Source organism: Pezoporus flaviventris, unplaced genomic scaffold (assembly GCF_033815535.1).
Source record: "Pezoporus flaviventris isolate CSIRO_AGI_PZ_B2104156 unplaced genomic scaffold, CSIRO_AGI_Pfla_v1 ptg000013l, whole genome shotgun sequence".
NCBI classification, from domain to species: Eukaryota; Metazoa; Chordata; class Aves; order Psittaciformes; family Psittacidae; genus Pezoporus; species Pezoporus flaviventris.
This window is the reverse complement of record NW_026892561.1, coordinates 40,384,759-40,398,626: the sequence shown is the minus strand read 5'-3', so window position 1 is coordinate 40,398,626 and position 13,868 is coordinate 40,384,759. Positions and strand designations below refer to the sequence as shown.

Genomic DNA, 13,868 nt, shown 5'->3' with positions numbered 1-13,868 from the left:
CTTGGTTTTCAATACAACCATATAAAACTAGAAAGGCTTTTCTTAACCATTCTCTGAGCTCTATGTGCAAAAGTTTTCTGCCATGCCAGGTACCACTGATAGGTAGCAAAGATATTTCATTCTGTGTTGGTGATACAAAACTTTTAGCCAACATTCTTTGGGCTTGTCTTCTCATGGTTTAAAATATACAGTCTATACTTCTCAACTTTGTTGGATGGATAAGCATTTTAATTCTTCTGAATTAGTGTTCAGTCTAATATTGCTTCTAAGCTCCAGTACTGTTTCTCATTATGAACTGAAGAACACTGATTATCCTGCCTTCTCTTTCTAGTATTCACACAAAATGCGTGCTGAAAACATATGCCAGTCCAAAAGACATGTTGGAAGGTCAGGTAAGACTACTTTCAGATATACAGCGTTGGTCAAAAATTGCATATGTATATACATTTAATTTCATAAGCTTGAGCAGAAAAACTGCAGTTTTTACCAAAACTAGTGGCTCTATCTCCTTAGGCAGCTGTTCAACAGCATCCCAAATAGTCACTGGCTTACACAAGGGACAGAAGGACAAAAGTTCCTGGCTCATACATAAGAAATTCAAGTGGTTTTCTTCCTGCCTCTTACCTGAAGAGGCAAAGTGTGAGATGTATGGTCTTAACGTGGTTTTGTTTCTCCACCATAAAAAAAACCAATAAATCATTATCGACCACAGTTCCAGCTTCCAGAGTGTGATGTGCACACAATATGTCTTTTAGCTGCTTGAAGAAAAAGTGATAGCTACCAGTTCTGTGCAGTTCTCTGCAGCTGCTTGTTTGATCCTCAGGATAAGCGTTCATTGCAAGAAGCTACTGCCAGTAGATGCCCAAAGGCCACTAGCCTGCTCTGCTGTGCTCCACAGTGGCTGCAAGGCATCCAGACCTGGGGCTTATGTTTTGCCTCAGATATGGAAGCCAAAACAAGGGAAGGTATTGAGCTGGAACTAATATGCACTTTTGGTTTATGCTGAACTCAGGTAGTGATGTGTGTGATAGGAGAGTAAGCAACATGGGCAAAGCTGCAGCATCGGTGAGACCAGGTGTGAGTAGCCACAAAAACAGTCCAATGCCCAAATTGAATCTGTAGGGAAGATGCAAAATACTATTTGATTTATAACAGCTCAGTAGTGAAAACTTTCTTTGGTAAGGTATGTAAAGTTAAGTCCTAAATGCTAACACTCTTTGTATTTCTTCACAGCTGCTGTAACTATTTCCCAATTAAAGTTACCCAAATATTGTGGACATGATGAGCTGAAGATGTGTGAGGACAAGTTATCTGTCCCCTGGACTCTCAGGTGTGCTTTTTTCCCCAGGGTTTCCTGGTGAATAGAGAAATGGTGTAAATAAATTACTTGCTGTTCTGGTCAGCTTTTTTCCTAGAGTCCTCTGACCCTTATTCACAGTAAGCATGAAGTTTACATAGTTGTTCAGCAAAGAAATGGCTGCCTTGATTAACAAATAACAAGCAGCTGTCAACATAGCAGCTGCAGGAGATAAAAGAGATGACAAAGATAACTGTGGTTCTTGATAAAGGAAGTCTGACTTGCTTGAACTATGGAAGGAAGAAAAAAAAAAAAAAAAAATCACTCTTTAGAAAGAAGAAACATGTATGCTGTTCACAGGAGTAAGATAAGCCTTGGCCTTACTACAGAAATAGATTATGGTTTTTGGGCTAGCTGAAGTGAAGAGATGGCAGATCTCTGATGGCAGAGTTCTGGAGGGGAGTAGAACTGGTTTCCTCAGCTTTACACAGTGATGAAAAGCCTAGCAATAACTGTGGAGTTGGAAGATGTTTGTATGCCTATGAGGAGGTAAACATGTAACAATGAAAGCAAGATCATAAGCAAGGGAAGTGGTAGCTTTTCTATTTCTTAATATCTTTAAGACTGTCTCTTTGGAATATCTGTTGTATCCTGACCCAGGTTACTGGGGTCAAGATCACACTCTACCCATTTTTTGTTGTGGAGTGTGAAATGTCAGATCAGGTAACTTAAGAGTCTCTCTGGCCTTACACTCTGAGTCCCTGACTTTCAAATTGTGGCTTCCCATAAAATCCTAAACTTTGTACCATCACCTTGGTATTTGGTGTGTAAAAGTTGCATATAAAATTACTAGCCACAGTTAACAAACTAAATCCTTCTCACCACCCCTGAAAAGCCAAGGCAAAAATCGAGAAGGGCTACTTCTGCACCAGGCAATTCAGATCAAAGTGCAAAAACATTATTAAGCTTTAGTCGGTAAATGTTTATTGATATGAAACACTACTCAGCCAACTCTCTTTTGGGGGATTGATTTAAAGCATTTTGTTTCTTCCAAATAAACAAAAGCAATCTCTCCTGCAAGTAGTTATCACCCATTTAAGTGCTGTCGACCCTCTGTCCCCAGGCCAGTTCCTCTTGAGTATTCAGGTTTCACTACCTTGTTTTTATGGCTGTGTTTTCTCTGAACTTTATTATTTGTACCCTTCATTTCTCATTGGGACCCTGCACTGGAAGCAACGAAACCAAAACAAATTGTAATAATTTTCAACATATGCTTTTTATCTCTGATAGTCTGTATCATACTTGAATGGTACAATTTCTATAACGCTTTCTGTCTGCTATCATCAAAATGCAATTTACTTGTGATTGTTGAAAATTACGCTTAACCACATCTTGCATCTCCGGTAGGCTACTTCTATCTGTGCATCAATTTCCGTCTTGAAGGAAGTTTTGCTCTAATCTGCTGTTCATAAGGGCTATAAATACATAAGCTGGGATAAGAAAAGTACAGTGATTTTTTTAGTTTTTTCTTCCATTGTCAAATCCTCTGATTCACTAGGTAGCGTACGTGCATCGAAGTGGCTTAAGCACAATATCCTAAGGGTATTTTATTAAACACTAACTCTTAAGAAGCTGCGGTATGGAAACCAGCTGTTGTAGGAAGACTAGATGACAAATACCCCCCCCCCCCCCTTCCTTTTTTTTTTTTTTAAATTCTTTTAAGAAAAGCCCTTTAGTTTCTGCTTTTCGTGTAGGAGTAAAGCCATGGCGGTTGACCACCTTCTGGCGAGTAGCTGCACATCCCCATCCCCTCTGCAGCTGGACACGAATTTGCAGTGTCCGTTCCGGCTGCTCTCTTCCTCCCCAAGCTCCAGCCCGGCCTCTCTCTCCGGCAGCGGCTCCGCACACCCGGCCGCCCCCCGCCTTCCCAGCGGTCATTCGGCCGCGTTCCCCCTTAGGTACCGCAGGAGCGAAGCTCGGAGCCTCCGCGGGCGCGCCGCCGCTGTGTCCTCGCTCCTCCTCGACCGCTCTCAGACGGGGGACACCGCTTCCCTGCGGTCTGCCGTGGTAAGCACTGGCAGGGGTCCGCGGCGGAGGGCGCCCGGCGCGGCTCCTTACCGGGAGGGGACCCGCCAGCGCTCAGAGCTGTTACTCACCGGGGAGGCAGCCGGGACCCGCGGACGCCTGGAGCCGCTCTCTAGCGGGCAGGCACCGGCGGCAGCCGTCACTCGCCGGGCAGACAGCGGGCACCCGAGCGGGGTCCGCAGACAGCCGTTACTCGCCGGGCAGAAGGCACCGGAGCTGTTCCTCGCCACAGGCGGCGGCAGCCCCTTGCGACGCGGCGCAGCCCCAAGCGCGCAGGCGGCTGCTCGCGGGGAGGGGCGCGGGCCCTACCTGGGCGCGGCGTGGTGGGGGCGACCGGGCTCGGCGGCGGCCGGTTCGGAGCGGCCGGACATAGCGGGCTCGGCGGCGGCGGGACCCTCCGCTCCGGCGGTGTCGGGCCAGCAAGAGCGCTGCCCCGGCTCTCTGCGGTGCGGCGACTCCCGGCCCTGCCCTCTGCCTCACTCCTCCCCTACCCGCTCCGGCCGCCGCCCCTGTCCCTCCCTCACGGTAGGGCCCTCCGGTGGCGGCGGGCCGGGGGCTGCTCTCCCCGGGGCATCGGTCAGCTTGGACCCCTGCCCGGGGTGGTACGGACCGCGGCGGGTCCGAAACGGCACCTCAGGCACGGCTTGCCCAGGCGAGAGCTGCCACCCGTCGCAGCGCCGCCCCTGAGACCCTTCGCACCTGCGACCCGCCGCCGGGCTGCTGATGCCCAGTCGGAGAGTCGGAGGGAGAGATGCTGGAGGCGGCTGGTCGGGGTCACTTCGGTTTCGCTGAAGTGATGTAGAGGGCTGCACGGAGTTCAGGACGCCTGAAGAAGTTGCTGGGGTTGTGCTGTGTTTGTGATGTGGTAACTGGGACGTGACAGCGAGGTGCTGGGTGACTCCACAGAGAAACAGGCGATCGTTGCTGACTCCTCGTTATGAATGTCATGATGTTCTTAGAGCCCCAGCCCCGTAAACCACGTGGTTTAAATGACGGGGTTTTCTTTCTGTCTGTCTTAGATGCAAGACTTAGGGATTTAGAAAAGGAGCCTACTTAGTTAACTGCAACTTCTATCCGGTTTTGAGCTCTTTTACACTTGTCAATTGAAGCAGTTTGTTGTTTTTTTTTTTTTCCCCAAGAAAATACTGAATGCCTTGTGGCTTGATTTTGTTGTGTTTGCACACCCACATCTGAGAATCTGTGCAGTACAAATTATTAGAATCGGTTTGTAGTCGTGCAGAGGTGAGATTAAAAGCATCTGAGTCACAACTGATGCACGGTCCAAACAAGTTGTTTGTAAAATCCAAGGTGGAGAGTATGCAGAACCTCCTGGGTTCAGTAGGAGTTCTTTGGCTCAGGTGTGAATTTGCAGGACTGGAGACAACTGTCATAACTTCGAAGTTGCTGTCAAGGACCGCTTTTGCTGAGATTTGTTTTCAGTACATTTATGATCTAGGTCAGAGCCCAAGGTCTGCTTTATCAAGCATGTTTTGCTTCTGTTAGTTAGCAGGCACCATGCTCGACAGAGGAATTGAGTAAACCCATTGCAAGAACTTAGACATTTCCAGAAATACTGCTAGAACCTTGACTTGGGTATGGTGAGCCCTCTTCTCTAGTCATTGTAGTGTTCCAGGATTGTCTGAGTGAATTCAAAGACAAAGGGCAGGTGGCAAGGGCAACTAAAGTTGAGCTTTGACAACCATCTTTTTAATTTGCAATAAAGATTCAGTATTTCTCTTATTGAAATGTGTAATTCCTGTGTCTTTGCTACACTTTGCTCTTCTCTTTAGTTGCCACAGTGCTATGAAATTGTGAAGTTCACTGAGTTTTGGAAGGGCTTAGGGCATGTAGAAGGAATTATTTTATATATAAACTTTTCTTTTTCTCTTCCAATTTACAGTGCAGAAATTTCTTTAATCAACTTTGCAGCCAGAGGCATGGTATCATCTAACTACTGAACCAAAACTTTTCATTGTTAAAAAGGCCACCTGAAGGGTTTGTTCTTGATTTGCATAACCAAGAGGTGACAGTTTGTTGTTAATTTTTAAATATTTCTTAAGACTTTATGCTATAGATATGGATTATCCCCACTGTCACAGCAGTCACCTGTCAAGTTATAAAGTGACAAATGAGAGATGGCAAGGCTGATAGCTACATTGTCATGGTTAAGGGTAAATGGGAATCAAACCAAAAGGAAATACTGGGTTTTAAACTGAAAGTGGAGAAGCTGAGAAAACTTAGAGAAATAGCAGCCTCTTAGTGGTGCATTTGAATTATGCTGAAAGGCAGCCTATGTAACGGCATAGAAACTTGAGGGATCTTCCAAGGCTCTGAATGAGTGGAAAGTTCTGAAATCCAGAGCCAGGTAAACCATAGCATTTATCATCTTAAATGCAAGCCCAAGTTAGACTTGAAACTGGTTGTCTACATGAAACATTACTCTGTTTAATACTTGAATGTCAGCCTGTCTGACATGACTCCCTCAGCACTGTGCTATAACTTTCTCATGCTCTTCTAATGCTCTTGCACCCCTCTGTTCTTGGAAACATGTTGTAATATTCTTTCTTTCTTCTCAGTTCTCACCACGCATATTGCATATTTTGGCATCACTCAGACTCCTAGGTCTTTCATGTCCCTCAACCCTGTTCAATCATTAGCTCTTCTCTCACAGACACCACTGCCCTACTCATGCAGTACTTAAGATTTTCTATCAGCTTCCATTTGATCAGTTACTTTAATTTCATCTATCAGCTTTAAGTTGTTTTTACTGACTTTACATCTCAAGCTCTGTATTTCAAGTGTCCTATTTTCTCTTTCTTGTCATGGCATTCAGTTTCTGATAAATCCAATTCTGATGACATCAAACTTCTAATTTTTCATGTTCTCATTCATTAGCTTGCCTGCTCCTCCTTTGCCATCATTATTTTATCCTCTTTCTGTCACTGTCAATGTTCAAGCATTTCTTCTGCCCCAGATATTTACCTCAGACTGAGTTCACATGTGACTTTACCAAGTTTTCTCTTAGCTTGCATTTAGGATGTTAATTAAAGCTGGTCAAGACCTGTTTGCTAGTCCCATGGACAGAGGGTAGAGCATGGCTGATGCCTAAAATCCTTTAGTTTTTAAAGCAGTTTAATCTCATCCAAACTGGTTGTGGTTGGTTGGTTGTTTTTCTGAACAGAAAATAATTAATAATTAATAATTAAAGAGTACAACTGATCATGGGGCTGTGCTAGACTAGACACACATAGACAGCACAAACAGACACTACCAGTCATGTAACATGGCTATTTCAGTCATTAATGCGCTCAGATTTCTTATCTGACTTTTCTGATGCCTCCTCTTGGACACACCTCAGGCATCACACCCTCTCTCCGTTCTGTATATCTCCTGTTTAGTTTTTGAGGGTTTATGTACATACTTACTTAAACCTTGTCACCACGAGGGGTAAGGTGGGTAATGTTAACTTTTCCTTGTGATATTATATTTTACTTATCATCTTTGTGGATTTTGAAGAGGCTCAACACATTAACTTGCCTACAGATGTTCTGTTTGACTATCTCACACCATCTTCCATCCTTAACTCTTGTGTTACTCTCCTTTTCTCTAGTAGAGCACAATTCTTTCCCTCTCTTTCTGTTCCATTTTCTCCCTTACTTCTATTCCTTTAAGTTTGGTGTTTTCTTTTTTTTTTTTTCTTTTTACTCGTTTTACTTTTGTGCTCTATTACTATTCTGCTATAAGTCCTTTTAAATTTATAATGTTTTCACATTCCTGTTTCTGGGTTTCATAATAGCTTCTTCAGTATTGTTGAAACGTTTTGCTTCTGTTGTGAAAGACAAGGACAGAGACACCTTTAGCTAGGGACAGTCCAGAGAGAGGAAATAACTATTTTCTATCAGTGATGTTAGTACTCCAGAAGTTTATAACAGGTTTTCTACTCCCTAATATCAGATTGTCTGCTCTTGTGAGTTGTCAGAAGAAAGAGCTCTGTGAAAGAAAAGGAGGCAGAGAGTTTTTTTTCCTCATGAGAGGTGAGAATATCTGTCTCACCTTTACATTTGGTCTTTGTTCCCTGATGTGATATGGTTCTGAACCATTATTTTTCCATCACAGGTGCTGCCACTCATCTGTCCCTTACTCCAGCAGGTAAAACTGAGATTGCACACATACTGGTTCTTGCTTTGATTTTTATCACATCCTTATAGTTGATGTGAAGCCCTCTGATTCTTGTAGTTTGATTCCTTCTCTCTATATTTTTGCATTAATAACTCCTCAAACCTGTCTTGTACAGACACAGGCTCTTCTATTGCTTCTTCTTACCATTCCAGAGCACATCTTTGGGCCAGCCATTATGACTGACTTCCTCACAATCTACCAGAATTTTTTTTTATTTCAGGTAGCCAGCTCTTCTCTTTGCTGAAAGCCCATAATCTTCATTTCTGAGGGAAATAGCCAAGTGCTACTTTGTACCGTTGTTCTTATTCCTTGACAGTGTTGGCACATAGCCTGAAAAAAGCTATACTTCTTCCTGGAACCTGACTTGACAGAAGAGAACTGATTGCTGTCACACATTGACTTACTTCAGAGCTGTCACTGGGAGTATATTTTTCTGTCAGTTTTTAGATATGAATTGGCAACAGGAAGAGCATCCTGTGCCATTTTAGTTAGCTGTCTGTCTTTTACATGTCAGCCTAGGACACTGTTCCCATACTGGGTAACAGAAAATCACTGCCAGAGAATGCAATATTCTGATATTTTAAGGATACAGACCATTTCAGTTGTTTGCCTTAAGATTTTGCTGGTTTAGACTTTTATAAAAATCTAAAGAGCAACTTAAAAATGATTTATCAGCCCTTCTGTTGGGAAGACAGGCAGAGTAAACTGCTGCAGAGTCGTTAATTTGGGATGACAGAAACTGAAACAATAGCACCAGAGTTGACTGTCACCTGAGAAAATATGTCAGTCATTCCTGAAAAGTCAGAGGGAGCCAAACTTAAACAAAGACTGATTTGGTTCCAGTCATTCTTGGAGATAATCAAAGCTCCTCTGCACATGGTCCTGGAGAACCTTTGCAAACTGAGCAATTCTGTGCTTCTGTGGCTTCAAATTTTTCTTCAAGCAAAAAGCGGTCCTTGAAAACTGGGCTTACGCATGAGTTGGCTTGCCCCCAGAAATCTATCCAGTCTATACTGATTCTGTAACTGGATGGTATTTTGAGGGATAGATAAATGTTGTAGTGGGCTGGGAATAACGGTATTTTGGCTTTGCTTGTTCTATGAACTGCTTTTTACACAGCTCTCCTGATTGGAAATACAGAGGTGGAAAGCTTAGCGTGCAGTGCATGGGTATGAAAACAGGATCAAGAAAAGCTCTCAACATCTGAGCATTTTCTGGATGGAGGCATAATGTTTCCAGAATAAATGAGATATTATCAAATCCCTAGTACAGCGCCATCTCTCTTATGTAACAAGAAAAGTTAATCCACTTGGGACAACTAGATCCTAATAGAGACCTTTGGCACTAGTGTTAATCAAACATTATTTTTTATGCACCTCTATTTATCCTCCTTGTCCATGCTTGCTGTGCAGTTGTTGTGTGCACACAGATTCTTGTCTTGAATGTGTAGTTATTCCCTTACAATTAAAGTAACTCCCTTTCCCAGTGAATGTAAAAGGAGTGCTTCGTAGGTTTCGTTTTAACTTACTTAAAGTTTTTTAAAATAGAGATCATTTAACAGGGTTTATATTTGTCTACAAAAAGTTTATTTACCAAAATGCATATTACAGTTTGCTGTGTTATTGTGCAGTTGATTACAATACATAATTTTTTACCTCATTTGCTATCAGGTTATTGATGAGGTTGCATAATTCTCTTTATGTAGTTGTTAAATATATTGAGTTCTGATACTTGACAGACACATATCTTTTACCCAAAATATCAAGTGTTTTCAAGTGTTTTTGCTTGTAAAGGTACACTTGTTAAACTGTTCACATTGAAGATTAGGTAGGTAGTTTTATTCTGTTAGTATGTTGCCGATGAAGAGCTTCTTGTCAAATACATTTTTTTCTTCTTTTTTACTGCTTTGGTGATCTAATTACAAAATCTTGTTCTGTTGATCAAAGTCCTTTTCCTTCAGCTAGTGTTGAAGAGATGTTGTAACATGTTGCAACAAAGAAGTAGCTTTACTTATTTCAATTTACGTTAGAACAGATCTAGCTCACACGGCTCTCCCTAGCAATGGCCAGAAGCTTGAGAAGAAAATGAGTCTGACAAAGATAGCCGTTGATGTAGTCGTAAGAAAAGGACCAGTGTCATTTGTCACCTCCAGACTGTATGACATGGCTCCCCATTTAATAAAGGTAGACCATTGCTGTAGAACATGGGTGGTAGATGTATTTATTTTTCATCCGTATACGTATTTGTAATTATACGTATTTGTAATTACAAAGAGATATTTCTCTAATATAACCTCAAAATTTTTGAGTTACTATACAAGTTTAAATATTCAATCTTCTCTAACTCCCAAACCTATACTCTATTTTCAGCCAATCTGCATTCCCAGAAAAGATAGGGGGAAGAGAAGGGGATAGGAGATTGTATTTAAATTATGGAAGATAAATCAAGAATATTAAGTTGTTCCCAGATTTTTGAAATTCTGAATGGTTTATTGTCATTATCATGCCAGTAAACAATCGTAGCCAGAGCTCCTGAAATTGAGTGTTTCAACTGCTATCATTCCATAGAGAAAGAAGCTGGTGTTTGCAATAAACTCAAACGGAGGCGTTCAGTTCCTTTTAGGTCAAAGCTAATGCACTCACTTTTATTCAGAATTGGGCTAGAAGCTGATAATAATAACCAGCTGGCAGGCAATGAGCCATCATCTGTAGCATTAACTGAAATCTTTTAGGCATCTAAAGGTGATGATGCATATACAGCAGACAGAAGGAGACATATTTACAAATACACACTTCAGGTTCATCTATGTTGTTCTGGGTTTTTGGATAAAGATGAAAAAATGCTCTTGGCTTCTCCCTGCTCTCTGAGCATCTAAAATTTATGTCATATGAGCTGTGAGAATATATTTTGCATTGTTGTGTGCTTGCTCTTGTCCCTTCCTACAATTCCAGAGGTCATTCAGTGCTGGTGCTTAAAAGGCTGTGACTATATGGGTCAGCTTTGTTTTGAGAATACATGAAGAATTTTAAAATTCTCTGAACAATTACCAAAAATGGAACCTGGAATTCTCAGTCTTTTTCTCAGAAAAATTCTCAGAAAAAAATCTCAGAATTTTTCATTACTAAACTGTTTTGGAAGTTTTATACTCCAGCGTAGTGTTCCCCTCTGGCTTCATATTTTTGACTGTTCTCTTGGGTGAAATTTTCCAGTGCTGGGAGTAGTTACTTTTTAAATAAGAATTATATTTTGTATGCTCCTAGAGGAAGAGTTGAAACTATGAGACATACTGAAAAGGTCTCGCAGCAGCTATGAATAAGAACTATCCTTCTTTCCTCATGTGGACAGGCAAGCGAAAACAAGAAAAATTGGAAATGCTCAGAAAAAAAGGCTGACAAAAGAAATTCAAAGACCAATGCAGTGGATAATGGATAGAGTCTAATTTGATAGGGTTCTCTGTAGGTATATAGTGCTCTGTAAGACCTAAGGTGTCTACTAGGTATTAAAATTGCATAGGTGGTGAGAACATGCAATTAAAATGTGAAGGAAATGGTTTGCTTTTTTTGGTAGATTTTTCAGGTAAGCATATACTAACTGCTCTGTATTAATGTTCTGTGTGGATTATATGTTTGTGAGATGCAATGTGAGAATTTTTTTATGCAATATATTTGAATAAGTGACAGGTTATACTGACATTAAAGTATGAAAAGAGTAGGGCAGCTGCTACTACTGAAAAACAATACAAAAATTCTTCTTGAGTGTATGCTGTCTTTCAATTGCATTTTGGATATCCCTGGCTGAAATCTCAAGAGAATAACAAAAAGCTAGCAACCTTTGTGCAATCCAGAAGAACTTAAACCTGCTAACTGTGATCTTTCTTGATTTTGATACTTTTGGAAGCTAAATTACCATGTACAGTTGTTTAAGTAGCTGTGGGAGGGGAGATGGTATGTAGATGCCGACAGTCATGTACAAAATCCTATAGAGTTAAATGTTTGCTTCAGAATTGCTATAAAATCAATTTGCATCACCATAGTAGCTAATGTTATTTCCAGTATCATAAATACCAGTTGTTAAACCAAAACGCGTATTTCCACTGTAACAGGTACAGCTGAGCCACAGGCATAAAAGCCTCTCTGCACAGCCCTATCATGTAGCTTAGACCTACTGTTTTCTTAGACAAATTCAAATAATACCGTCCCTGCATCAGTAATCCCCTGTATTTTCTCAGGAACCTTGTAAAATTGTTAGTTACAGGATAACTTTTTGAGATATCCACGAAAACCAGGATTGCATCAGAGCCTAAACTTGCAAGAGCTTAAACACTTTTGAATGAAAATTTCTTTGTAGGACGATCTAGAAATAAAACAGGTGTAGAACTTCAACAATAAGGTACCCTTTGGGAAGGTTTCAAGAAGGTAAAGGAAATTTCATTTACGGCTCTGAATAGAAAGAATTCCTCTAGACTTGGTTAGAAGGAGGGAGTGTTTAGAGCTTGATAAGGTCCTGAAACAATTGAAATTGAAATAAAATGAGGAAAAATCAAAATTAAGATCTCATAACTGCGTGTGAAGGCAGGCATTTAATTTCACAAACCTCTGCTTTTGAATATATGCCTTTTGATTCTGTCAGTGAATTTGCACTTCAGTGTTTAAGTTCCATTTGATGTAGGAAACTAACAAAAATTAAGCAAGGCACGTGTATCTCTGTGTATCTGACTTCCAGTTGCTAATCACACCATTAGCTGGAGCCAGAAAGATGCTTCATTTAAAAATATAATTGAAGACTCATCTAGGGAATGGTGTGTTTGAGAAATGAGTGATTCATATGGATGTTCAATGCAACTTTGCTTTAATTAGATGAGCTGCTTATGACTGGAAGAGGAATGGGTGAAACAAACTTTGTCTTTTCATGTAAAATTTTGAAACACCTTATTCCTCCTCCTCTCATTTTCAGCAAAGAGAAAGAGAGCGATATGAAGGAAAATGGTAAATCAAGATTTTTGCCTGTAGAAACTTTTGGACTGCATGAAATTCAGAGAACTTTCAGAACGTTAATTGTACTTGTTTAACAGAAGTCTTGATTGCATTTTATGTTGTGCATTTATGGAGGATAAAAGAATAAGATACACAATGAAACAAGGGGGCACAAAATGGAATATAGAAACCTTTAGAATTAGATTTAAGTAATGTTAAGGCTTTGTAACAGTAGCAATGGAAAATGACTGAGGTGCTGATACATAGAGAAAAAAAATAGAGTACAGCTAGAGAACATACTGAGAGTTCTCACAAGATAAATCATTATAGTTGTGCCATAGTTTAAGAAAAACAGTCTAGAAGAACAGGACACAGGGATAAGGAGTATCTGGGAACTGCAGGTGTCCAGGATGGGCTATAGTTAAACTAACTGATAAGGAGGAGGATAGGAGGATTATTATGTCTCTGGTGCTAACGAACCAATTAAACTGGTATGAGCATCTACTGCACATGCTTCAAAAGCTGCCAGAAGTGATGAAGATCGTTGGAAGAAGTAAACGACCCTCAGAGACCACCACCACAATTCTGTACGCATATGGGGAGCTTTCTGGAAAATTATGTAATCCATACGTAGCCTCATGAACATGTATGTATGCCCAGTGGCTATAAAAGGACGGCTTGTGTGGCAATGGGGAGACACACGTTAGGAGGAGCTATCCCGCATGTCTCCCGGCACCGCAATAAAGAATACCTGCTTGTCAGCTTGAAAACTTTGCTGGCAAGTTTATTCCCGGAGTTTTCTCTGTATCAACAACGATGTTACAATATGAAACGGGTGACTTCTTTAGCTTCTTTCTGGTACCACTTCCTATATGAAAAGTGAGAAAATTCATAATGGATTTTGTTTGATTGGTTAAAAAAAACCCTGCAGACTGCAAACCCAACAGTATAGTAAGAAAAGGAGTCACACTTTAGTGACCCCTCCTATGAGATTATCTTCTAATGCTGCTATAAATGATGTTTGGGTCTGATATTGACTTAATATGCAGTAAACTAACATGATAGAAGGATCTGGCCCTTACAGTTTAGATGTTACATTAAAAATTGGTCTAGATAAGTATTGCCCTTAAATTTTCATTATGGTAAAAAGATCTGTGTTACTAACTATTAAGTTATGCAAATATAGTGCCAATACTATTTTAAAATGCAAGAGTATGATATTCTTATGTGAAAATAATGAGATTGGAGTAAATGTGGCATTTTTTTGCTGTAAACTATAGTTCACCTTTTTGTGTTGTAAAATGTCATCAGCAATGTATATGATCTGATATAAA

General features: G+C 40.8%; 1 protein-coding gene and 1 long non-coding RNA gene across 6 annotated transcripts in view; one reads left to right on the top strand and one right to left on the bottom strand.

Moving 5' to 3' along the window:
• SPHKAP (SPHK1 interactor, AKAP domain containing) overlaps positions 1 to 3,972 on the bottom strand; it is a 69,169-nt gene extending 65,197 nt beyond the window's left edge. For 3 of the 5 annotated variants that reach the window (XR_009743261.1, XM_061452975.1, XM_061452973.1), the window contains exon 1: positions 3,692 to 3,972. Coding sequence is in view for 3 of the 5 variants with exons in the window: in XM_061452975.1 (XP_061308959.1) it covers positions 3,692 to 3,753 (62 nt within the window). In the remaining 2 variants the exon portion in view is untranslated. The other 2 variants (XM_061452971.1, XM_061452972.1) reach the window with 2 other exon arrangements.
• Positions 3,708 to 13,868, top strand: part of LOC133269011 (uncharacterized) — a 174,062-nt gene continuing 163,901 nt past the window's right edge. Inside the window, exon 1 of the long non-coding RNA XR_009743263.1 lies at positions 3,708 to 3,828. This is a non-coding gene — a long non-coding RNA (uncharacterized LOC133269011). The remainder of the gene's footprint in view (positions 3,829 to 13,868) is intronic.